The sequence below is a fragment of the Trachypithecus francoisi genome, unplaced genomic scaffold (assembly GCF_009764315.1).
Source record: "Trachypithecus francoisi isolate TF-2019V2 unplaced genomic scaffold, Tfra_2.0 Lachesis_group10, whole genome shotgun sequence".
Taxonomy (NCBI): Eukaryota; Metazoa; Chordata; class Mammalia; order Primates; family Cercopithecidae; genus Trachypithecus; species Trachypithecus francoisi.
The window spans coordinates 50797568-50821725 of NW_022681455.1; the positions used below are offsets into that span (position 1 = coordinate 50797568).

The following is a 24158-nucleotide window of genomic DNA, read 5'->3' on the forward strand; positions in this document are numbered from 1 at the left end:
AATGTTTTAAAATTTATTTTAATCTGATAGAAAAACTAAAACGAAAAGACTGCTAAAAACAAAAGTCTAAAAACAACACCAATCTTTCTTTGTAAGAATGGATCATAATGATGACCTACCATACAGTAATTTGTAAATGATAGCATGAGGCTAAATTTAAAATTTTAGTTAGAAATTTCAATAAACAAAGACAACAAATCTATATTAAATAACACAAAGCACAAAAGATGATGATATACTCCTCAAAATGGCACTAAACACTTAGATTAAGTTGCATTCATTGATTAAAATATGGGCAATACACCTGAAAATGGGTATATTTCATAAAGCAACTGAGTCTCACAACAAAAAATGTGAGGAGTTCAAAAGAAACCTTCTCAATGAAAGTAGAAACACACAGTTGTTAAAAAGCGTGTATTCAGATACTGTATCTCAGAGATCCAACTGGTCCTTTAGGAAGGGGATGTGGAGTATCTTATTTCATTGAAGCAAATAAGGACTTTTTTTCCTTTTTCTGACTCTTTTTTTACTTTCACCTGTGTTCTGCAAACACGAATAAGGCAATTCTGTGAAATGACACAATATTTGAACACTGGCATTAAACCAGACCCTCATTGTTCATTTAAAATATCATAAGCGATCCTTGATGGAATTCAATAAATTTTAGATACCTGATTAAGAAGTCTCCACTGATTTTGACTCAGTGATCAATTATTTGTACTTCAAGATATTTTGTCACTTTTTGGTAGTCATTTGTTAATGACACAAATGGCTTGCAGCAGAATAATGGCCGAGTTCATATTCATTTGAAATAATTTGACCCTTCTATACCTGTCTTTTGTTACATTGATAGTCAAAGTCAGGACTACAATATTACACTTTGCGACTGCCCATTGTAAAAACAGATAAAAAACCTAATTACTATCATATTATCCCTTGATTACGGAGTCACCTCACTTTAGATGATGGATGCTTTTAAGCAATTCCTTGGCAATCCTTTACTTTTCAGAGACTGGACTAATTTAGTGTTTTGTTGTTAAAAAACAAAACAAAAACAAAATCTCTTTGTATAGTGTATTCTGCTTCTTTAGAATTATATCATTTGCACTGCACATCACAAGGGCTCTATTGTTACATGCTAATACTGTAATTAAACTGAAACCAATGACCTAAAACCATAACCACTTAAAGCAAAAAAATGCAGCAGAAAAGTTACCTTGAGGGTACTTTTTGCAAGAAATTAGCTTACATGGAACATAATACAACCATTTCTGTGAGGCTAGTGAACTAAATTACTGGTGATTATCTGCTTCAAATATTAACATATAAAGTTAGCTCATAAGAATATGAATTCTAATGCAATCTTGGGAAAAAAGGATTTTGCGAAGTCTGTTTGAATCATGGCTCTGAAGTAAGATTATAACTTTAATTAAATTTGTTTACAGATATGATGTCTAAAAAAATCACATTTCAATTAAAAAGATCATCGTGATCATTTCATATGGGGTTTCCATTATCCTGAGGTTAATTTATGAATAGTCATCTTAAAAATGAACATTGGCCTTATCAGTGCTCGTGGATTGTTATTTGTTTGAAATGTTGTATGATTATCCTACAGCTGTTAAGAGCAAAGTCACCATTGTGAACCTCAACTGTATGCTATGAATGGAACTTTTGAGGTTCTTTATGCAATGTTATCTAGACTGCTTTTAAAAGAGAGAACAAGTCTTTGGTTAAATATCATGGGATGAAATTAAAGCCCAATTTCAAAAGTTCAATTTTAAATTTGATTCTTTTATTTTAGACAAATCTGTAAAGAATTCCAAGACCTCTTGAGCCAAGATAGATCACCGCTGGGATCCTCCAGACCCACTCCAATTCTAGACCTTGACATCCAGAGACATTTAACACATTTCAGGTAAGACTGGTTTTCCAGATTGCTCAAATTCTTTACTAACCCAGACTCTTGTATTCCTATCACAGTTCTATCTAGAGATATCACTTATATATTTATATGGTGACTGTCCTAGTCCTTTCAGATGGGTTATAGCAAAATACCTTAGACTGGGTAATTTATAAACAATAGAAATATATTTTTTACTGTTCTGAGGGCTGGGAAGTCTGAGATTAAGGTGCCAGCAGAGTTAGTTAGATAAAGGCTTGCTCTTTGCTTCAGAGATGGCACTGTCTCAATTTTCTCCCACATGATGAAAGGGCCAAATAAGATCCCTTGGGCTCTTTTATAAGGGCACTAATCCTATTCATGAGGGTTCTGCCCTCATAAGCTAATCACCTCCTAAAGACTCTATTTAATACTATTGCATTGGGGATTAGGTTTCAATATATGAATTTGGAGTGGGGTAAAGGGGACACACATATTCAGACCATAGCAGTGATTGACTGAATTTTTTGAAATTCCAAGCTTATAAAATCAAATTGAGAGAATAACAATGCATGAAGCATTTTAAATTGGAAAATTTTATATCTTTATGCATTGTTAGGAAATCATTACTTTATAAAAGTGAACAGTATTATTTCAAATAATACTTAGCATTTTTGGATGAGGGTTCTGAAATCTTTTAAATCGTTCTTTATTTTGGTGACACAAATTGTTTGATGGAAAGATGCCATGACAGAAGTTAACAGGATATCACTAACTGGTTTTCCAGAACTATGATAAAAATTTCTATGCAATTAGAAACTGCAAATGGTTCTTAAGTTAGACCACACAAGAGCATGAAATGTATTATTGGAAGCATATTTTAAATTTCATTTTCTGATGTGTTTTGGGAATGAAGAAAATATTTTTTATCTGGTTGGTTTATGCCCCAGATGGAATGTGAGAAAGAACATGGTAATTACTCAGGTGCCTTACATTTTTAAAACTCTAGAATTTTAATGCCTACATGATAGGCATATTGTATCCTTTCTTAGTTATTATCATTTAGTTAAACAATGGTTAATGAAAGACTAATACACATTAAATATTAACGTGATTTCAATACCTGTCAAAAATTGTAAAGCTGTTGAGGAGGGCACTTCATTATATAAAATAACAAGTGTTTAAATAAGTTGAAATTTAGGCTGCAACATCAGAGACAGTTAAATAGAATATTCTATTTTACAATATGTCACAAGTTTCCTCAAGATGTAATAGACACACATCTCTGAAGACTCAACTTAGGATTTATCTTCCAAAAATGCACAAAATGTAGGATATATTTCACAGGACTTCTCTCCTATCACTCAGTTGAGCTAGTGATAGGAAGTGTAATAAAATTGTGGGAAAATAAAATGCCCAGATGATATGAGCAAAAGATTTTGGAGTCAAAACCTTTTCAAATCCTTGTGTCTGTGAGCCTTTATGTATGTGAGCTGGGTTGTTTGGGGTAACTCACCCACTCATTCCAAACCTTTATTTCTTCAGCTTTAAATAGGATAAGAACCACTCTATTATATGGCCATAGGTGAGCTAAAATGAGATAAAGAATATAAAGTAGGCGTTCAGTAAATGATGTTTCATTTATCTTCACCACCGATCCAAGTTTAAATTTGTTTCTAGCATTATATCTACACAAATATCTCTCATATTTTTGTTTGTGTGCACAATAAAGGGATTTATAGTTTTTACAAAAGATCAACTCAGAACTTAATTTTCATTGAGGTTTGATTCTGGATTTAAAGAAGTGTGTTAAATTACAATTTTACTTCGAGAAGGAGCATACTATTAAAGTACAGAGAAATGAGACTCTGACATGTATGCTAGATTATTTCCAATTACAGATGCTGAGACCTTCATCAGATAGTAAGCCATTCTTTTTATGCTCAAAACAAAATAGAGCACTGGTCGAACATCAGCTAGAGTGTGAAATAAATAGGCAAAACATTTGTCTTCTTAGCATAGGCACAACTTGCTGATTTGTCAATACATTAGTCAGTTGCCAACTTAGTGCCACAGAACTCTTTAGAGAAAACCGACTCGAAAATGTGAGCTGCACATTTTCTTTGTGGGTTTTATAAGCTCTTATTTACCTCCCTGTACAGAATATGGGAACAAGCTGGTGTTACTCAGAGTGCAGCTAACTATATGGTAAATGGCTACCCTCACCCCTAGTGAAAAGAAAGTGAGGTTTTATTGGAGGTGTAAAACTCTCAAGATTGTATGTTGCTTCAGTTTCTTAATCACAATTTCAAGCATAACCGTATCTTAAAACTTTCTAACACGACATATTTACTTACGATAGTATCATCTATAACATGTTGGTATTATTTATATATTGAATATTTTGAATATTTGAAAATTATGATTTCCTATTTATTATGCTTTTTAAATGTTTGCCAGAATTTTTATTTTTCTTTAATTATAGTCAAAATTATTTATTTAGATAAAATCTTCTGATTTCGTAACAAAAGTAGTAGGATGATACAAATCACATAACCAAAGACTTCTTTATGGCAAATTTCCTACTATGTCTTTTTCTTAAACTGTGATTAAAAATACATAACAGAAAATTTATCATCTTAACCATTGCTAACCAATTCAGTAGTGTCAAACATATTTTCATTGTTGTATTACCCATCTCCACAACTTTTTTATTTTGTAAAACTGCCTCTGTACCCATTAAACAACTTCCCATCTTCCCCTCTCCCCAGCCTCTGTCAACTACCATTCTATTTTGTGTTTCTGTGGATTTAACTACCCTAGACATCTCATATAAGAGGAATCATATAGTATTTGCCTTTTTGCAACTGACTTATTTCAATTAGCATAAGGTCTTCCAGGTTCATTCATGTCGTAGCATGTGCCAAAATTTTCTTCCTTTTAAGGATGCACAACATTTCTGTTTGTGTGTGTGTGTGTGTGTAAGTGTGTATGTGCCTATATATGCCACATTTTGTTTATCTATTCATTCATTGATGGCAGTTAGGTTGCTTCCACTTCTTGACTATCATGACTAGTGCTGCCAAGAACATGGGTGTGAAAATGCCTCTTCAAAGTCCTGCTTTCAGTTCTTTTGGATACACACCCAGAAGGGAAATTGCTGGATGATATGGAAATTTTATTTGTCATTTTTTTTTTTTTTTTTTTTTTTTTTTTTTTTTTTTTGAGACGGAGTCTCGCTCTGTCTCCCGGCTGGAGTGCAGTGGCCGGATCTCAGCTCACTGCAAGCTCCGCCTCCCAGGTTCACGCCATTCTCCTGCCTCAGCCTCCCGAGTAGCTGGGACTACAGGCGCCCGCCACTTCGCCCGGCTAGATTTTGTATTTTTTAGTAGAGACGGGGTTTCACCGTGTTAGCCAGGATGGTCTCGATCTCCTGACCTCGTGATCCACCCGTCTCGGCCTCCCAAAGTGCTGGGATTACAGGCTTGAGCCACCGCGCCCGGCCTATTTGTCATTTTTTGAGGACCTATTCTACCATTTTCCATAGCTGCTACATCACTTTACATTTTCACAGATAATGTACAAGGTTTCTATTTCTCCATCTCTTCACCAAATAGTAGCCATCCTCATGGGTGTGAGGTGATATTTAATTGTTGATTTGCATTTCTCTAATGATTAGTGATGTTGAGCATCTTTTCATATGCTTGTTAGCCATTTCTATATCATCTTTGAAGAAATGTTTAAGTCCTTTGCCTACTTTTTGACCAGGTTTTTTTTTTTTTTTTTTTTTTATTAAGCTGGAGGTTTTTATATATTCTAGATAGTAACCTCTTCTTAGATGTATAATTTGCAAATACTTTTTTCGTTCTGTACATTTCTTTGTTAATCTGTTGATTGTGTCTCTGGTACATAGTTTTAAATTTTGATGTAGTTTAATTCGTTTATTTTTACCTTTGTTGCCTGTGCTCTTGGCGTCAAATCCAGGAAATCTTTGTCGAATACAATGCATTAAAGCTTTCCTGTATTTTTTCTTCTAACAGTTTTACAGTTGTATGTCTTGTTTCGGTCTTTGATTCATTTTGAGTTAAGTTTTGTTTATGTTGTAAGGTAAGGGTCCAACTTCATTCTTTTGCATGTCTTAAATTTTATCATTTTAAACAAAAGATACATGATTGGCATTTCCAATTGAAACCCAAAGTGAAGGTTCCTGATGTAGACTGAATTTAAATGTGTGTAATTTCTTTACTGCACATTTATTTTAAAAGGCATCAACAGAATATGTTAACAATAGGATAGCAAAAGTCAGCTTGTTGCTTAGCCTTTAAATAGACTCTGCACTTTACAAGTGTATTTGTTAAACTTGGCTTTATATCAGAATTGCTCTTGAAACTAAAAAAAACCTCAAGGATTGGAGGACTTATTTAATATTTAAAGATTTGATTCAGTAGTTCTAGGGCTGGACTCAGGTATCTATGTTATTTTTAAAACTCTGAAGTTGGTTCTGATTGTTAGGCAGGTTTAAGAACCACAGTTCTAGGATATTCTGTAACTATAAGCTTTTTTTCCCCCTTTGGGAGAAGAAAAACTCCAGTTCACTTTTAAAGTGTCACTGAGAATTCTATCAAGTTTTGTATTGTATACTAACATATTAAAAACATTCTATTGGGAGCCCGAGGTGGAAGGATCACTTGAGGCCAAGACTTCAAGACCAGGTTGTGCAACACGAAGAGACTCCATCTCTATCAAAAATTTTAAAATTAAAAATAAAAAGATTCGACATTGATGATTCTACTAATAATCTGGGAAAACATGTGTTAGCATACAGCGTGTCTTTTTTATTTTTGTTTTATTTTTTTTTTTGTGAGACAGGATCTCACTCTGTTACCCAGGTTGGAGTACAGTGGCTCAATCATGTCTCACTGTACCCTAGACTTCCTGGGCTCAGATTCTGATTCTTGAGACTACAGGCGTGTGCGACCATGCTTGGCTATTTTTTTGTATTTTTTATAGAGATAGTTTCACCATGTTGCCCAGGTTGGTTTCGACTTTGTAGGCTCAAGCAATCTGCCCACCTCAGCCTCCTAAAGTGCTGGATTACAGGCGTATGAGCAACTGTACCGGGCCGAGTGTGTCCCTTTTAAAATTTTCTGCTGACAGTGACAACTGTAATTTCGATAGAACCATAAGCTCAAGAGAAAGATGAATTACAAAGGAGACATATCACATCTGACTTTGAAAGCGGACAATTGTCAGAGTACGATTTTCCACCGTATTTTACTGAATGCTAGCTGGGAAAGAAGTGAAGAGGGAGTGTAATTGGATAGGCATAGAGAATATTCTAATTAGTAACATCAACTTGTGTTACTATTTTATTTAGTTAAACCTCCTTCCCAATGCAGACCACTTAAAAATATACCTTATAGGTTGGCCAATTTGGTGCCTTGAGAACTGTGGCATACTTTCAGCAGATTTAATATGTCCAGACAAAGCACAGATAACTACTTCTAGTTTTCCATGGCAGTTGACATATCAGTGTGTTCTGGGAAGCCGTATGCATAGCAGTGACCCTTCTCAGAATTCACAGCCTGGAAAGCTTCTTGTTTCCATCAAAATGACAGAAGGCAGGCTTATTCATTATTTATAATTTACTGAGTACCATCAACAGTGTGTATTGTTGTAGAGAACACAGCAGACACCACAACACACACGAGAAGGGGGAAAAGATTTGATTGACATCTGCGGAAGACCCCATAGACTTACAGTTCCTGGGAAGAGTGGTGGCAATTAGACGAAGGTGGCATGGGGTTTCATGGTCAGAGTAGCCTCAGCTCAGATGGAAACCCAGAGTCCTACTTTTTTGAAATATTAGGAGTTTCCCTCTTTGAGATTTCAGGAAATCTTAAAAATTTCCCCTCTTTGTCTCTTATGTTCTCATAATCTCCTTGAATCTGAAGTTAAGCAAAAGCACATTTGACAATGTAATAAGAAATCAGACTATCTTGCCGGGCATGGTGGCTCACGCCTATAATCCCAGCACTTTGGGAGGCCGAGATGGGTGGATCACGAGGTCAGAAGATAGAGACCACAGTGAAATCCCGTCTGTACTACAAATGCAAAAAATTAGCCAGGCGTGGTGGCGGGCGCCTGTAGTCCCAGCTACTTGGGAGGCTGAGGCAGGACAATATTGTGAACCCGGGAGGTGGAGCTTGCAGTGAGCTGAGATTATGCCACTGCACTCCAGCCTGGGTGACAGAGCGAGACTCCATCTCAAAAAAAAAAAAAAAAAAGGAGTCAGACTATCTTGGATTCTTGGAGGCTCAGTTCAGGGAAGACACCCTGTCCAAAAAATGAGGAAACTTTTTTTCTCAGCATGTATCTTGGGAGGCTGAAATTTTGTTGTTTCTGTTATTTCTAGTAGAATTATTATTTATGGTTTCTATTATGTTAATGGCAGGTAGTGAAAAGATGACTAGAGGATTATCCCATTCTTTAGAACTTCTAAAATGGAGAATAATTTTATGTATAGAGAGAGAGAGAGAGAGAATATATAATTATTCTATATCTATAGAACATAGATATAACTATTCTATATAGATATATATAGGCTTATAATATACAAGAGTGATGCTACAATAGAAGATTAAGCATACTGGTAATTTACCTGGGGAAATAAGGAAATTTCTTCTTTTTATCCACAGTACCTAGCGAATAGTATGCATGCAATAAATATATGTAAATAAATGTAGATTACAATAATATCTCAATTGGGTCCTGTGTATATTCTCCACTGGTTCATTCTCAGGGCCATGATGTTTTAATTGGATGATGGACTAGGGAAGTAAAATGATCAACGTGCTTAATTCTCCTATTTAACTCATAAATTATCCTGACAGCCTACCTTCTTAGAAATATACCCTCTTACTACTGCCTTGGGAAATAAGGAATGTATAGGCAGTCCCAGACATCTGTGTGCTTGCTGGTGATTAAATTTTCTTCAATGATTCTCAGTGTTGGAAGGCCTCTAACATTTCCTACTCTTCTTCAACATTTAGACCTTCTCTCCAACGTCTCTGTCAAGTTATCATCCATCTCAAGCTTGGAAACTCTCAATAATAGACTGCTCTCTATCTCTGACAACTCTGTTAGAAATGCCTTCCTTCCATTTCCCAATGCCCGCTTCTTGCGGGCTTTACAGAGTTACTTTCATCCTGGTTCCCTCCCACTTTCTAAACGCAGTTCTCATGTCTTCCCTAGCTTTCTCTTCAAGGGTTATTCATTCCCATTTCCTTCAGGGTTCCACATATGACACGCCTTACTGTCAACTCAACTGGTATTTTCTGATTGCTCTGTTCTTGGCAACATGCTGAAAAGCAGATGTTTGTCTCTAGTCAAATGTGAGCATGTTTGGTTTTCTCCAAGAAGCCTAAAGTGTGCATAGGTTTCGTTTTTTGTTTTTATTTTGTTAAAATTTTCTTGAGATGGAAAAGTGGCTGGGAAGGTCATCAACAGTGGGCGAGTTTCTTCACTAAGCATTCTTTAGTGTGAGAAAAGAGACAATGAAATTTCAATTAAATCTGTGATCTCAAAAGCAAGGGTCAGCAGATATGAGTTGTGGGAGATCTTCCTTGCTAAAACTGGATTTTTACAAGGAAATGCAAAGATGGGACTAGGAGAAGGTTCAGAAACCTGCCTAAAGTTTACTAAAGCAATGAATCTTTGTCAGGAGGAACATACATTAAAGCATCAGTTACAGGGCTTTTGATGACATTTTTATGGATTTTTAGATTTAGCACATAGGAGACTAGTGGTTAAAACAATAGCAGCCAGAGGTAACTGTTTCTAATTAAAAGTTGCAAACATGACCCTGTAATAACTGCATGTGTGAATAATTGACTTTGGGGAACGCATACATTGTGGAAGAGTTTTGGTTAATTTTTATTTAAATATTGTCTATCTTTGTTGAGCTATGGACTGAAGAGAAATTGACAAAAGACAATATGGCACGGTGGGAAGCACTCAGGATTAATTGTCAGGGGACCTAACTCAGTCTCCACTTGGTTACCAACTAGATGTGTGAATTTAAAATAGGAATTTCACCCGTGTGACTTCTGCATGTTCATGAGTCAATGCAGTTAAGCTGGGTGATTTCTAAGGTTCTTTCTAGATCAATAATATTTTACTCCATTCTTAATTTACAGATTCATTTAAAATCATTCCTTATGCTGAGTTTCTATATCATCTCATATCTTCCTTTTATGTTTTGTCAACTTAGTCATCTTAAAACATCAACAGTTCAATAAAAACCATTTTAAAAAGCTTAGCATTTTCATTTCTCTATTCCAAATAGAAAATATGTCTGATAAGGAGAAATGTAACAAGATGGTTAATGTGTCCCTATAATCTCCATTCTCATATGTAAAAATTATAGTACAAACATCAAATGTTATCACTTTCAAGAAGTTGACTTGGATGTAATTGATTGTAGTCTCTTCTAATGTTAGCCTGCTTTGCTATTGAGCTGTACTGAGGTAAAACGGAGACACAAGGACCCATTCATTCCCCTTTGGGACCTCAAAGTAATTGAGAAGAACAGAAGGAATGTGACTTTAGGGCAGTGGATGAACACACATCTCCCAATCTGACAGAGATTCGGGGTAGTCATAAACATACTTCCCCAAATCGAGTTTCATAGTGCACTAGTCAGCCCTATGAGATGCTCTCTGAAAGTGTTTCATGGTCAAGAGTTTTTTGGTTCAAGAAACCCTAATTATTGTACCTATCTTGAAGTATGACAATGCATATTGGCATACCAAAGACTCCCAGAACCCTTTTTGAAAAGAGGGAACACTTAGCCACAGTTTCTAAAACTTGATCATGAAAACTGTTTTTAAATCTCAGAGTACATATTAACATTACGTAACACTAAGATTCTGCAGAAGGTCTTGTGGGAAATGCTGCAGAAGTTTATCATCCTCTTTTTCCCAAGGAGGAATGCAGACATAATAGTTAGGCATTATTTCTTGGTCCTAAGGAGACATACTGAATTTTTTCTCTGCATTTAAATGGAATGAGGGTTGTTTAAAAAATACTGATGCTTTGGATTCATCCCAAACCAACTAAATCAAGGTCTTGGGGGTGGAGTCCATATATTACTATTTTTGAAATAAGATTTGTGAGTGATTTCTTATATGCATCTATGGTTGAGAACCACCAACTGAGAAACCACAGAACATTTGGGGGTGTTGTCAAGGCTTTGCTTAATGAGTAGATGTCAATGATTCTTCACCACCAGAGAACTAGATACTTTAACTGTGTATCTTAATTCAATTCCATTGTAAAAGTACTTGGGACCATGAGATAAGATAATCTACATAGAAAATAAGCACCATCAACTGGTTTCACCTTTCATCTGTTTTCTGAATCATTTAGGCTACAAAGAATAGATGCCATTGAGTTCTGGAGGATAAGCCTCAGTTACATGCTTATCCTCAAGCATGTAAGGGTCTCTTTTCATGGCCTACATTTAGAAGTTGTGCTGCTTTAGAAATAAAATGTCTAATACTCAGAGCTGTGAGAGGAAGTAAGGTGGGGCGGAGAAGACCTATAATTCTTTGCTGTTGTTGTTGAAGGTCTGTTCCCCAGACTCCCTCTCTACTGGGCTGTTCTCATGAGTAAAAGGCCCTTATCTGGTGGCCACCTAACACTGTGGTGAGATTATAGACTGCACTTGGACCTAAGCCTGTAGTAACTGAATAATCTCAGAGGAAAGGAAAAGGAGATTTGTCTTGCATTTAAATCTTACTGTTTGCATGCTTCCCAGAAGGCAAAAAGCAGAACTGAGTGACATCGGTATGCTATTCTAGGAATCAAAAGATTAGTGATAGTAAACACCCACTGGAATGACGCAATATAACAAAATAATAGGAATAATAACCCAAACACCATTTCAACCTTCACACACACCAAAAAAGAAAAAAAAAAAAGTGGAGAAAAAGGCTTGCTTGCTTTTTCAGGTAAAAAGTTGAAACTTTACAAAATGAAATTAGCTTTTAGTCAAATTACTTAAATGATGATGGCAGGCTATTTTCTATTGATTTTCAGTTTTCTAGTTTGTAGCACGATAGTGTCTATTACCTCCAGCTTTTTGTACCCCAAAAGAAAGCTAGAAAAATTTATCTATGGCTGGCAGACACAACTGAGTGATCTAATCTTCAGTGACAAATACTAAAGAGACTTTCATTTCCTTTATAACACATATTGGATCAGTGTTTGATTAGTAGGTAGAAAGGTGCTGGATACCAGGCACAACTCTTGCCAAGATAGGAAGAATTCAGGAGAGGATTCCATAGAAGATTGCTTCAGGCTCTGTTTTAGAAATTGCTTTAGTGGTCTAATTTAAATTAGTTTAGACAAATCAATTAAAGTAAATATAAAGCATTTTTGAAGGACAATTAGAAAAATATGGACACAGCTTTCTAGAATTTATCTAGCATACAATTAAGCTAGTGAAATGTAAACTATACTTACTTAGATTAGAGAAAGTAAAATGGCTCTTATTCCTCTAACATTCAGAATCCTATACTAGCTTACATTCTAAGTAAGAACTGAAGCTTTGGAGATTTTAAACATAAATGTAGGTAAGGCCTTGACCATGAGCAAGAAATGCAGTTAACCAGGGATTATAAGGTGCGAATAGAAGTTTGTGAAATTCCTATTATATGGAATTTTCTGATAGGTTCTTGTCATTAATGTCAAGCGATTTCTAAGTATAAACACTGTCCAAGTTAAAAATGGGTTGTTGCTACCATCTTATTAGCAAAACCACACAGGGAAAAAGAAGAAAGGATTAAAATATATTTTCTTTTAAACAGCAGTCTCTTTCTTCCACCCTCTATTCTACCTCTTCTCTTTCATTTCTGAGCCTCAATTTCTATAGTTTTGACACCCACCTTAGAGAATACAGTTTGAATGGTTGCAATACATTTCCATGTAAAAAGTTACAGACTGTATCAGTAAAACATTCAGGTCAAGGCCACTGGCCAAGAAGAAGATGCCATTTTATAAGAAGGCAAAACCAATACAAGTCTACAGGTACACACACACTCTTTCTCTCTCTTTCACACATATATGCATACACACACACACAAACACACTACACACACGAGTGCAAAAGCTCCCTAGAAATGGCTACTCTACCCAGTGGTGTTCTTTCAGTCATTGAAATGTAAACACTTAGGGAAGAAACCTGACACTTAAGAGGAAAACGGAAAAGTAGAGCTTCACCCCTGAATCCAGTAAACAGTTACCTCCTTCCTGAACTGAGCCAATTTGAGGAGATGCTTTATGTTGCAAGAAAGGTACTTTAGAGAATGTTAATTGGGAGGTCTAGCAAAATAGGAGCTTTTAAAACCATGAATAAAATTAGGGAGATGACTGTTAAATATAAGTTACATTTTCCCTAACATCAGGTGCCATAAACTACCCTAGTCTGAATTTTCTCAGTAGGTGATGGTATTGTTCACAGTCAAGTTGTCAGAGCCTTTCTGCTCCTCAGTGTGAAATTAGTAATAGGAAAATGAAATCACTGAGCTGTAATCTAGTTAGAGACAGAGAGAGAGAGAGACAGAAAGAAAGAGAAAATGAATGAGAATATAGTCCAAGGTAGACGTAGTCTCTAAGTCCGCCTAACTATGCTCCAAACCTCAAATTTTGACCTTTGCCTTTTTAATTTAGACTTACTGATTTCGTAAAGCTCTTTCCTATGAATAGCCCTTGAGTCAGATCTCCTTCTTAGTATATTGCAACACTAATTTGCTTTTTACCCAAATGGACATGTTTTCCTTAATCTCCCCTAAATTTCCTATCATTGATTTTGGCCCACCAATTAAGCTGTCTATCACATTAAGGTTTTTCAGAACTGTGGTTCTGTTACACAATGCAGGAATTTTCCTCTCTATTTTCATACCAGCCATTAAGCTAAAAATCTATGATGGCTTCAATCACATTGTTAATTAACGTGTCCAGCAGAGTGGGATTAATGACAGCCTTGCAGCACTCCACAAGAGACATCTTTCAAGGTTGACAACCGCTCTTACATCCACACTTTGGGTGTCATTGTACAACCAGCTGTGAATTTGCCTTACTTTGCTGTCATCTAGCTTACCTTCCTCCTCCCCTCCAACTTTTTATACAGTATGTGGGGAGACTTTGTTAGATGCATTGCTGAAATCCTGCATTCAATTATATTGCTACTGCTCTAATAACTCATTTGTAAAAGGAAATGCAGTTACTTTATTACATAACTTACTAAATCCATGCAGCATTTCAGTGATTACTTCTTTTTTTTTTTGATACGGAGTCTTGCTCTGTCGCCCAGGCTGGAGTGCTGTGGTGCAATCTCGGCTCACTGCAAGCTCTGCCTCCCGGGTTCACGCCATTCTTCTGCCTCAGCCTCCCGAGTAGCTGTGACTACAGGCACCCACCACCACACCCAGCTAATCTTTTTGTATTTTTAATAGAGACGGGGTTTCACCGTGTTAGCCGGGATAGTCTCGATTTCCTGACTTCGTGATCCGCCCGTCTCGGCCTCCCAAAGTGCTGGGATTATCGGCATGAGCCACCGCGCCCGGCCTACTTCTACTTTTTAAATACTAACACTTCAGCTTTTTAATAACCTATTGTGAACAAATTGTCATAAATCCATTCAATGGAATACTTGCCAGCAATAAAAAGAAACAATATATTGATAAATACAACATAAATGAATCGGAAAATTATTATACTAAATGAAAGAAGCCAGTCATGAAAGTCTATAGACTTCATGATTCGGTTTATGTGAAACTGGGGAAACATGAAAATTATAGGAACAAAAACTAGAGCAGTGATTGCCAGGAGCCGGGGCTTGGGAGATTTGAGTAATGGTGGTAGTTACACCACCATTTCAACCAACTGTAAACTGTAAACTAGTTAACCAGGTTAAATTTCAACCAACTGTAAACCTGAAAAGAGTAAATATTACCATATGCAAATTCAATCTTGATAAATTCAAATTTTGAAACTATCCCATTACAGAAATGTGTTAGACTAATTAAATATAATTTAATAACCCAGAGTTTCTAAAATCTTTTCCCCCCTGCTTTAACTGTTAAGTCATGTCTCTCTGTTTAATTTTACTACTTTATGTCTCATCTTCCAGGATTTCTCAAAGATTAAAGATTACCTAACAACTTCATTGTCTCTGAAACATGTGCTTGTGTTTTCTTTATCCATAAATAGGTGATTTCTAGACTTAACAAAAAGGTCTTAACTTCATTCATCATACTATTGCCAGCTTTAAAGATTGAACTCTGAAAAGAAAGCAAAAAATTTAGTTACTATTTAATCTTTCATATGCTAACAGAATACTCTTCCCTGCAAACATTGGGCCTATCTGCACTATTCCTTTTTCTCGTTCTTGGAGCAAAACTTTGAAACAAAACCTACAGATTTGGGCATCAGAGATTCCCAAATGAAACCAAGAAACATTTAGCTGTTCATTTAATTCAGTTATTACATACACTGCTGTGCAATATATCCATACAATGAAACTACACTTATATCCCTTAAATCTATAAAAATAAAAATAAAGGAATTAGTTTTGTGATTAAAATAAATATAAATAAAATTGTTTAAGGAAAAAAATATTACTCCAGAAACTGGTGTCCCCACCCCTTCTTCCCCAGGCTAGATGCTTCCTGGAGGTGACTAATACCCAACTGCTGGCAGATAATGTCAGGTGAAGTATGTATTGATAATAACAGTTTTCCATCTCAGACCTGTTTATTTTCTTACCAGCTTTATTGAGGTATAATTGACAAATACAAATTATACATATTTAAGATGCAGGATATGATGATTTGATATATATTGTGAAATGATCACAACAATCAAGCTAATACATCCATCACCTCACATAGTAACATTTTGGGTGTGTGTGGTGACAACACTTAAGATATACTCTCTTAATTATATCTTGAATATAAATAAATTTCAAATATATAATGCATGATTCTTAACTATAGCCACTATGCTATTCAGTAGGTGCCCAGAACTTATTCATCTCATTACTGAAAGTTTGTACCTTTTGACCAACATCGCCCCATTTCTGTTACTTCTTAGCCTCTGACAACAACCCTCTACTCTGTTTTTATGGTTTGGCTTTTTTAGATTTCACATATAAATGATACCATGCAGTATTTGTCTTTCTGTGTCTGGGTTATTTCAGTTAGCATCATGTCTTCCAGATTCATTCATGTTGTCAAAATGGCAAAATTGCCTTCTTTGTTATGGCTAAATAATATTCCGTTGTATATATATATAGTGTCTTCTACAAGACACTTAAGTTGTTTCCCCATCTTGACTATTAGAAATAATGCTACAGGCCGGGTGCGGTGGCTCAAGCCTGTAATCCCAGCACTTTGGGAGGCCGAGACAGTTGGATCACGAGGTCAGGAGATCGAGACCATCCTGGCTAACACAGCGAAACCCCGTCTCTACTAAAAAATACAAAAAAGAAAAAAACTAGCCGGGCGAGGTGGCGGGCGCCTGTAGTCCCAGCTACTCGGGAGGCTGAGGCAGGAGAATGGCGTGAACCCGGGAGGCGGAGCTTACAGTGAGCTGAGATCCAGCCACTGCACTCCAGCCTGGGCTACAGAGCAAGACTCTGTCTCAAAAAAAAAAAAAAAAGAAAGAAATAATGTTACAATGAACATGGGGTTTAGATATCTCTTTCAGATATATTTATTTCTTTAGATATATACCCAGAAACGGGATTGCAGGATCATGTTGTCATTCTGGTGTTTAGGTTTTCGAGGAACTTTCATAGTGTTTTGCATAATGACTGCACCTGTTTGCTTTTCTACCAACAGAGTACAGGGTTCCCTTTTATCTACACCCTCACCACAACTTATCTCTCAGCTTTTTGAAAATAGCCATCCTAACAGATGTGAAGTGACATCTCATTGTGGTTTTAATTTGTGTATCACTGATGATTAGTGATGTTGAGCATCTCTTCATATACTTACTATCCATTTGTATGTCATCTTTGGAAAAATGTATGTTTGTGTCCTTAGCCCATTTTTAATATCAGGTTATTTTTTTTACCTATTGAGTTGCATGAGCTCCTTATATATTTTAGATATTAATTCTTGTCTCAAATGTATGGTTTGCTAATATTTTCTCCCATTCTGTAGGTTGCCTTTTCATTTTGTGATTGTTACCTTTACTGTGCAGAAGTGTTCTTCATTTGACCGAATCCCATTTACTTATTTTTGGTTTTGTTGCCTGTGCTTTTTGTGTCATATCCAAAAAATAATGCCCAGACCAATGTCAAAAATATTTTTTCCTATTTTTTCTTCTAGGAGCTTTATAGTTTAGGTCTTTTATTACATTTCAGTTTTTAATCAATTTTAAGTTCATTTCTGTGTATGGTGTAAGATAAGGATCCAATTTTATTTTTTGGCATGTGGATATTCAGTTTTTCTAGAACCATTTATTGAAGAGACCATCCTTTCCCCATTATGTGTTCATTAAAATCTTGTCAAAGATTAGCTTACTACATATATGAGGGCTTATTTCTAGACTCATTCTGTTCCATTGGTCTATGTGTCTGTTTTTATGCCAGTACTATACTGTTTTGATTACTATAGCTTCATAATATAATTTGAAATCAGAAACATGATATTTTTATCTATGTTTCTCAAGACAGATAGGGTCTTTCGTTGTTCCCAGTGAATTTTAGTGTTGTTTTTCCTATTTCTGTGAAAATGCTGTTTAAATTTTGGGAGGGGTTGCACTTAATCCATAGATCGGTTTTAGTATGGACATTTAAAAAAATTAATGCTTCCAATCCATGAACACAGGTTATCTCTTTCCATTTGTTTGTGCCTTCTTTAATTTCTTTCATTAGTGTCTTATAATTTTTAGTGTATAGATCTTGAATCCTCTGTGGTTAAATTTATTCGTAAGTATTTTATTCTTTTTGATACTATTTATTCCTTTTGATACTATGAGATTGCTTTCTTAATTCCTTTTTTTCACATAGTCCATTGGTACTCCTTAGAAATGCAACTGATTTTTGTGTCATGAAACTTTATTGAATTTATTTATTATAACAGTTTTTCACAGAGCCTTTAGGATTTTCTAAAATCATATCATCTGCAAACAGAAACAACTGAACTTTTTCCTTTCTGATTAGGATGCTTTTTGTTTCTTTCTCTTGCCCAATAGTTCTGGCTAGGACTGCCAGTACTATGTTAAATAGCAATAAAAGTGGTAAGAGTGGGCACCGTCTTCTTGTTCCTGATGTTAGATGAAAGTTTTCAGCGTTTTACTATTGAGTATGATGTTAGGTGTAGGCTTGTCATATATGGTCTTTATTATGAGGGACATGATTTACCACTTGCAGTAAAAATCTGATATACTTTGATTGTCAATTATGCTCTGATGCTACCAATGTTATTCCCATTCCTCTTCCTCACTTGGTGAGTGGGAGTTTAGCCTCATCTGTTTTCTTCCCGTTGTCCTCTCTGTGCTATAGTTTTACATTTGTTTGGGGATTGTTACTTCTTTCTCCCCAGAATTTTATTTAAGTCTTCTCATCACTTTGGCAAGTTTCTATCCTTTGGAAGTAACACAGCTGTTTTTCAACATCTTAAGCCAGGCACGAGGAAACTAATCCATTTTTCATCAGTATCATCAAAGAAATTGTGAGTTTCTTTGAGTGGAATTTCAATTGACTGAGAGAGGACGGACACACAACACACACAAATAGGAATAACTGTCATGTTTGGGTATTAAAAAGAAATAAACTTGAGATAAACTTTAAAAAAATAAGGTAATAGAGCACATGATTACATAGGGTGAAGGAAGGCAACTTGAGAAACATTAAGAAACCTGATATGACCTGTGAATCCTCTATAGTCACTATTCTTTTACAAATGTAGCATAGACATGACTTATCTAACACAATGCAAGTTGTCTTCATGGCCTCATTGAGGATAGAGTTTTAGAATTTAGAATTTAAAATAACTTCTATATTTTGACTGCCTATTTCAAACCATCACGGCTGCTATTTAACCTTGGTGATATTTGCATGTGAAATGTGCTCTCATCAGTAATCTGATGAAATTATGTGCAAATGCCAAGGGTAACTTAAACATCAAACCTGTAACTGAAAAATATTTTCCAAAGGTGAAAATCATCTCTATTATCAAAGAGTTAGAAGATTTGACTATAGTTTGTTACCTTGCAGGTGACCTTAGTCTTTTTTTTTTTTTTTTTTTTTTGAGACGGAGTCTCGCTCTGTCACCCAGGCTGGAGTGCAGTGGCCAGATCTCAGCTCACTGCAAGCTCCGCCTCCCGGGTTCACGCCATTCTCCTGCCTCAGCCTCCCGAGTAGCTGGGACTACAGGCGCCGCACCTCGCCCGGCTAGTTTTTTGTATTTTTAGTAGAGACGGGGTTTCACCGTGTTAGCCAGGATGGTCTCAATCTCCTGACCTCGTGATCCGCCCATCTCGGCCTCCCAAAGTTCTACATTATTCCTCCCTCCTTTTTTTTTTTTTTTTTTTTGTGCTTTTGAGACAGAGATTTGCTTTGTTGCCCAGGCTAGCGTGCAATGAATGGTGCAATCATAGTTCTCTGTACTCTCAGGTTCCTGGGCTTACACGATCCTCCCTCGTTGGCATCCCAAGGCTCTGAGATTATAGGCATGAGCCACTGAACGCAGCCCTCTCCTTTTCTGTATGTCACTGTGAATGAGATACACACCTATTTTTCTGGAATGACTGGGGCTAAAAGCATAGCATGATATTCCCAGAACTTTTTAAAACATACTGTGATTGCATACTTCTTTTTACATTATTGTAGTACATTAGATTACTTTAATTATTGGGATTCATAAATTTCTCTGAAACCTGCTAGAAAAGAATCTCTGCCTTACATTTATTATCATTCTGTGCAGAGTGCTATGCATATTTTTAATATGCAGGTAATGTTAAATTAAGGTAATTAACAAAATTTACATAATGTTTTTCATATTGAAAGATGACATTTAAGGTCATGAAAGTGAAGATGACTTTTTTTATATTGAATATCCTACAATTGATTTTAGAGTTCTTTGTTGAATGAAGTGGGGTTTTTTGTTTTTGCTTTGTTTTGTTTTGTTTTGACAAAGTCTTGCTCTGTTGCCCAGGCTGGAATGCAGTGGCATGATCTCACCCGAGTTCAAGAGGGTCTCCTGAGTAGCTGGGATTACAGGCATGTGCCACTACACCCGGCTAATTTTTTTTGTATTTTTAGTAGAGACGGAGTTTCACCATGTTAATCTGGCAGGTCTCGAACTCCTGACCTCATGATCTGCCCATCTTGGCCTCTCAAAGTCCTGGGATTACAGGCATGAACCACTGCGCCCAGCCCTGAAGTGGTTTTTCAACTTCTGTAACCTCTGTCCATGTGCTTGATTTTAAGAACACCATAAACATGTTATACCCTTTTTTTTTTTTTTTTTTTTTTTTTTGAGCCGGAGTCTCGATCTGTTGCCCAGACTGGAGTGCAGTGGTGCGATCTCGACTCACTGCAACCTCCGCCTCCCAGGTTCACTCCATTCTCCTGCTGAGTAGCTGGGACTACAGGTGCCTGCCACAACCCCCGGCTAATTTTTTGTGTTTTTGGTAGAGATGGGGTTTCACCATGTTAGCCAGGACGGTCTCGATCTCCTGACCTCGTGATCCGCCTGCCTCGGCCTCCCAAAGTGTTGGAATTACAGGCGTGAGCCACTGCGCCCGGCCAAACATGTTATACTCTTAAATTGAAGCTTAGAGTTGGAAAGAACCTAGCAGATGTTCTTGTTAGACTACTGTCATTTTACAAGGCTAAATAACTTCCCCCAAATCACAAAGTGCCTGAAGTCAGAGCCAATGTGAGGACTTGGTACACTTGGTTCTCAATCCAAGGCAAAGATGACAATGCAAACTGCTAATGATCAGATCCATATTTTGGAACAAGAAAGCCCATCAGTCAAGAGGTGATACCAGCTTAAGAGGAATCTTTAAATACAGAAACAGCTATTTTCTCAAAGTGGATAATAAAAGCATTTATGTATAACTACCTACCTGTGCTTGATTTTAAAAACGCTGCTCTTAGACAGGAAAGTGAGTAAAAAGCATCTGATTTTACAAGCCAACAAGGATGCCCAAGTACAAAGTTAAGTCAGAGGAACTGAGTTAAACTGCCCACAGAAAATGTGATTTCTCAGAGAAGAGGAGTAAAATGTACCCTCAGCCTGGGAGGAGCATAAGTACAGAATATCCCATTTCTCAGGCAAATTATTTAACTTCTCTGGGACTCAGATGGTCTGTAAAATGGAAATAATATTGTCTAGTTCTTAGTGTTGTAAATAGAATTATATGAAGTGATACAGATTTAAAAAGCTTAGAATAGGACTTGACATATGTTCAGAACTCAAAAATGAGATATTAACTTCAATAATACCCAGTGAAACTAAATAATATTTTATATTCTGCTATAGATGAAGAAGTGAGTCACAACAAAGAGGACATGCCAATACAGAAGAAAATAAAAAAAAGAAGCTCTAAATAGGAATAAAACATGAGAAAAGAGACAGTTTGTGCCTGGGGCCAAACATCTGGACATTAATGGTTGGCTTTATCCAGTTCTTTTTGTGGGCATCACCATGATTAATTCTTCCACCACTCCAACAATTCCATTTGTTGTCCAAGATCCCAGATAAACTTCAAATTATTTGACTTCCCCTCTAGTTGTCTCATTGTAGAAATACAGCTTAAATTATTTTTCCTGCTTGGCAATGCAATTTCTTGCAGCAGAGGTGTGGATATAGTACTTGAGCAGTGATGATGTCTTACACTATAAACTTTGGTGTACATAATTGCTTAAGCATTGGCCATTCTTGTTTCCTACATAATCAGAGATTGGAATTTTCTTTTTTCTTTTTAATGTATGTTAACTATGATGGAGGCATAGGGCAAACTTTGTAATATATTCGGAAGAAAGATGGTAACAACCTGTGGAATAAGGAGGGACATGCAGAAATTTTACCCTCTACCCAGAAAATATATCCAGCCAACAATCTCTATCATTTATCGAAGACTTCATTTAGATCTGGCATCCTCCTGAGCCCTTTGCGTAGACTAATAAAAACAACAACCCCACATGGTAGATCCTACTATTACCTCAACTGAGGCATATTAATAGGCTGCCTTAAACCCCAAATCCTTCATTTGCATTATTATAAAATATTATTATTTTTGCTGTTAAAGATTATGTAACTTAAGAAAGATAACTATAGGTAGCTAAAGTATTACGAAGGGTGGTACTATCTGATTTAAAAACTACTAATGTCCTAATAACAGTTACAAACTAGGACGTAAGCAGTTAATTGCTTTATTTATTAAATGTACTATACACATATGCACAATGTTGTATATATATTATAACGTGGGCATTCTATGTGACAAGGATGTTTTTCTATATTATTACAAGACATAGGAAGCAAACTGGCAGAGTGTCACTTCAGGACAGTTAACATAAGTGAACAATCTGGGTAGCTTCTGCTCACAAAAAGAGTAAATCTACAGCTATGTGTTTGTTCAACCAAAGATGATATTTGTCATGGTTGGAAGAACTACCTATGCTGAGGTTACCACAACATTCCTTACATTTGCTTATTAGTTTTTGTTACTGGTTAGTTAGTTTCCGGGACCTAAATGTTGAGTGGCTTACATAAGACGGGGTTTTATTTCTCTCTCATTTAGGAGTCTAGAGATGAATCATTTCCTTCTATCTTGTTTTGTCCCTGCCACTTAAGTGATTATCTACATAGGGCATAGCTACCCTTTTAAGCAAGTGGGAATTGCATGTATCACTTCTCTTTATGTTACATTGTGGGTAGGTTAAGTCCCATGTCCAAAACTCACTGCAAAAGAAGCTTGGAAATGTAGTCTCCATCTGGATGGCCATATGCCCGGATAAAAGTGCATTTCTATGGAAAAGGAGAATGAAGTCAGAGGGACAGCTAGCCATGAGGCACACTCAGCCAATTATAATTTCTTCATGTATAGTCTATGCCATATAGGGCATTCTTGAAAGCACGATGTTTCCACACATGGAATCTAAAGGTGTGTTTTCTAGCTACTTCTTAATGAGGTAGAGAATCAAGTCATGTGTTGAATATTTAGACTTGGTAATAATTAGTGCATATCAGCTCTATTAATGGCAAGTCTTCCAAACGGGTCCTATATTTCTTATGTAGTTGAGAGCAATACCTTCAACTGTGTTGTATCTTCCACAATGCTTAGCATCATTTAGGAACACAATAAATACCCGTTTAATTGAATGTTCTGAATTATATGGAGGGATTTGCTATTTCACATGATACTGCAAATCATTCACCTCTTTTTTCCTGTCACTTCTCATTTCCAGTTTGATCACTCATGGCTTTGGGACTCCGGCAATATGTGCAGCTCTAAGCACTTTCCAAACAGTTCTCAGTGAAATGCTGAACTACTTGGAGAAACACACTACTCACAAAAACGGCGGAGCAGCGGATTCTGGCCAAGGACATGCCAACTCGGAGAAAGCCCCCCTGCGGAAAACTTCAGAGGCTGCTGTGAAAGAGGGCAAAACAGAAAAGACAGACTAGCTACATCAAACAGAATCTATTCCCAGAGAGTCTTGCTGCTGATATTTTTTCTAATATATATATCATTGAGGGTGACTAATCTTCAGTGGACCAAATCTTACCCTTCCCCAATCCTCCATAAAAAACAAAAATGGAAATGAAAAATGAAACAAAAAAGGACAAAACCAAAAAAAGAAAAAAAAAAGGAAAACAGCAGTGTAACTGTGTGATGAAATTGTCACCTTTTAATTTTATGTTATGATAAACTCCTTTGTGCACGTAACTTATTGTCTGAATTATATACACCACAGTTTTTTAAGCACTTCTGGACTTTGGAGAGGCAGCACTTGCTTTTTCACATCTAACTGATGCACTTTCTTACCCAACTATGTAGGTAGGGATCAGAAAGCATGACCAAACTGGAATCTACCACCAGTACTTACAGCTCCAGTCTTTCAACTTAACTCCCTTTAACTGAAGAGTGCCTCATTCCACTGAATAGATCACTCTGGAAATTAGTCTATTAATAAATGTTTGGGTAACTGAAAAGGGCAGTTATGAATCTGTGAATTGACAACAGA

General features: G+C 36.3%; 1 protein-coding gene across 1 annotated transcript in view; it reads left to right on the forward strand.

Moving 5' to 3' along the window:
* The window catches only part of TFAP2D (transcription factor AP-2 delta), a 60250-nt gene extending 36489 nt beyond the window's left edge, over positions 1-23761 (forward strand). Inside the window, exons 7-8 of the mRNA XM_033219904.1 lie at positions 1805-1918; positions 23379-23761. Of these exons, the coding sequence (XP_033075795.1) occupies positions 1805-1918; positions 23379-23598 (334 nt within the window). The 3' untranslated portion in view covers positions 23599-23761. The remainder of the gene's footprint in view (positions 1-1804; positions 1919-23378) is intronic.
* The last annotated feature ends 397 nt before the right edge of the window (positions 23762-24158 follow it).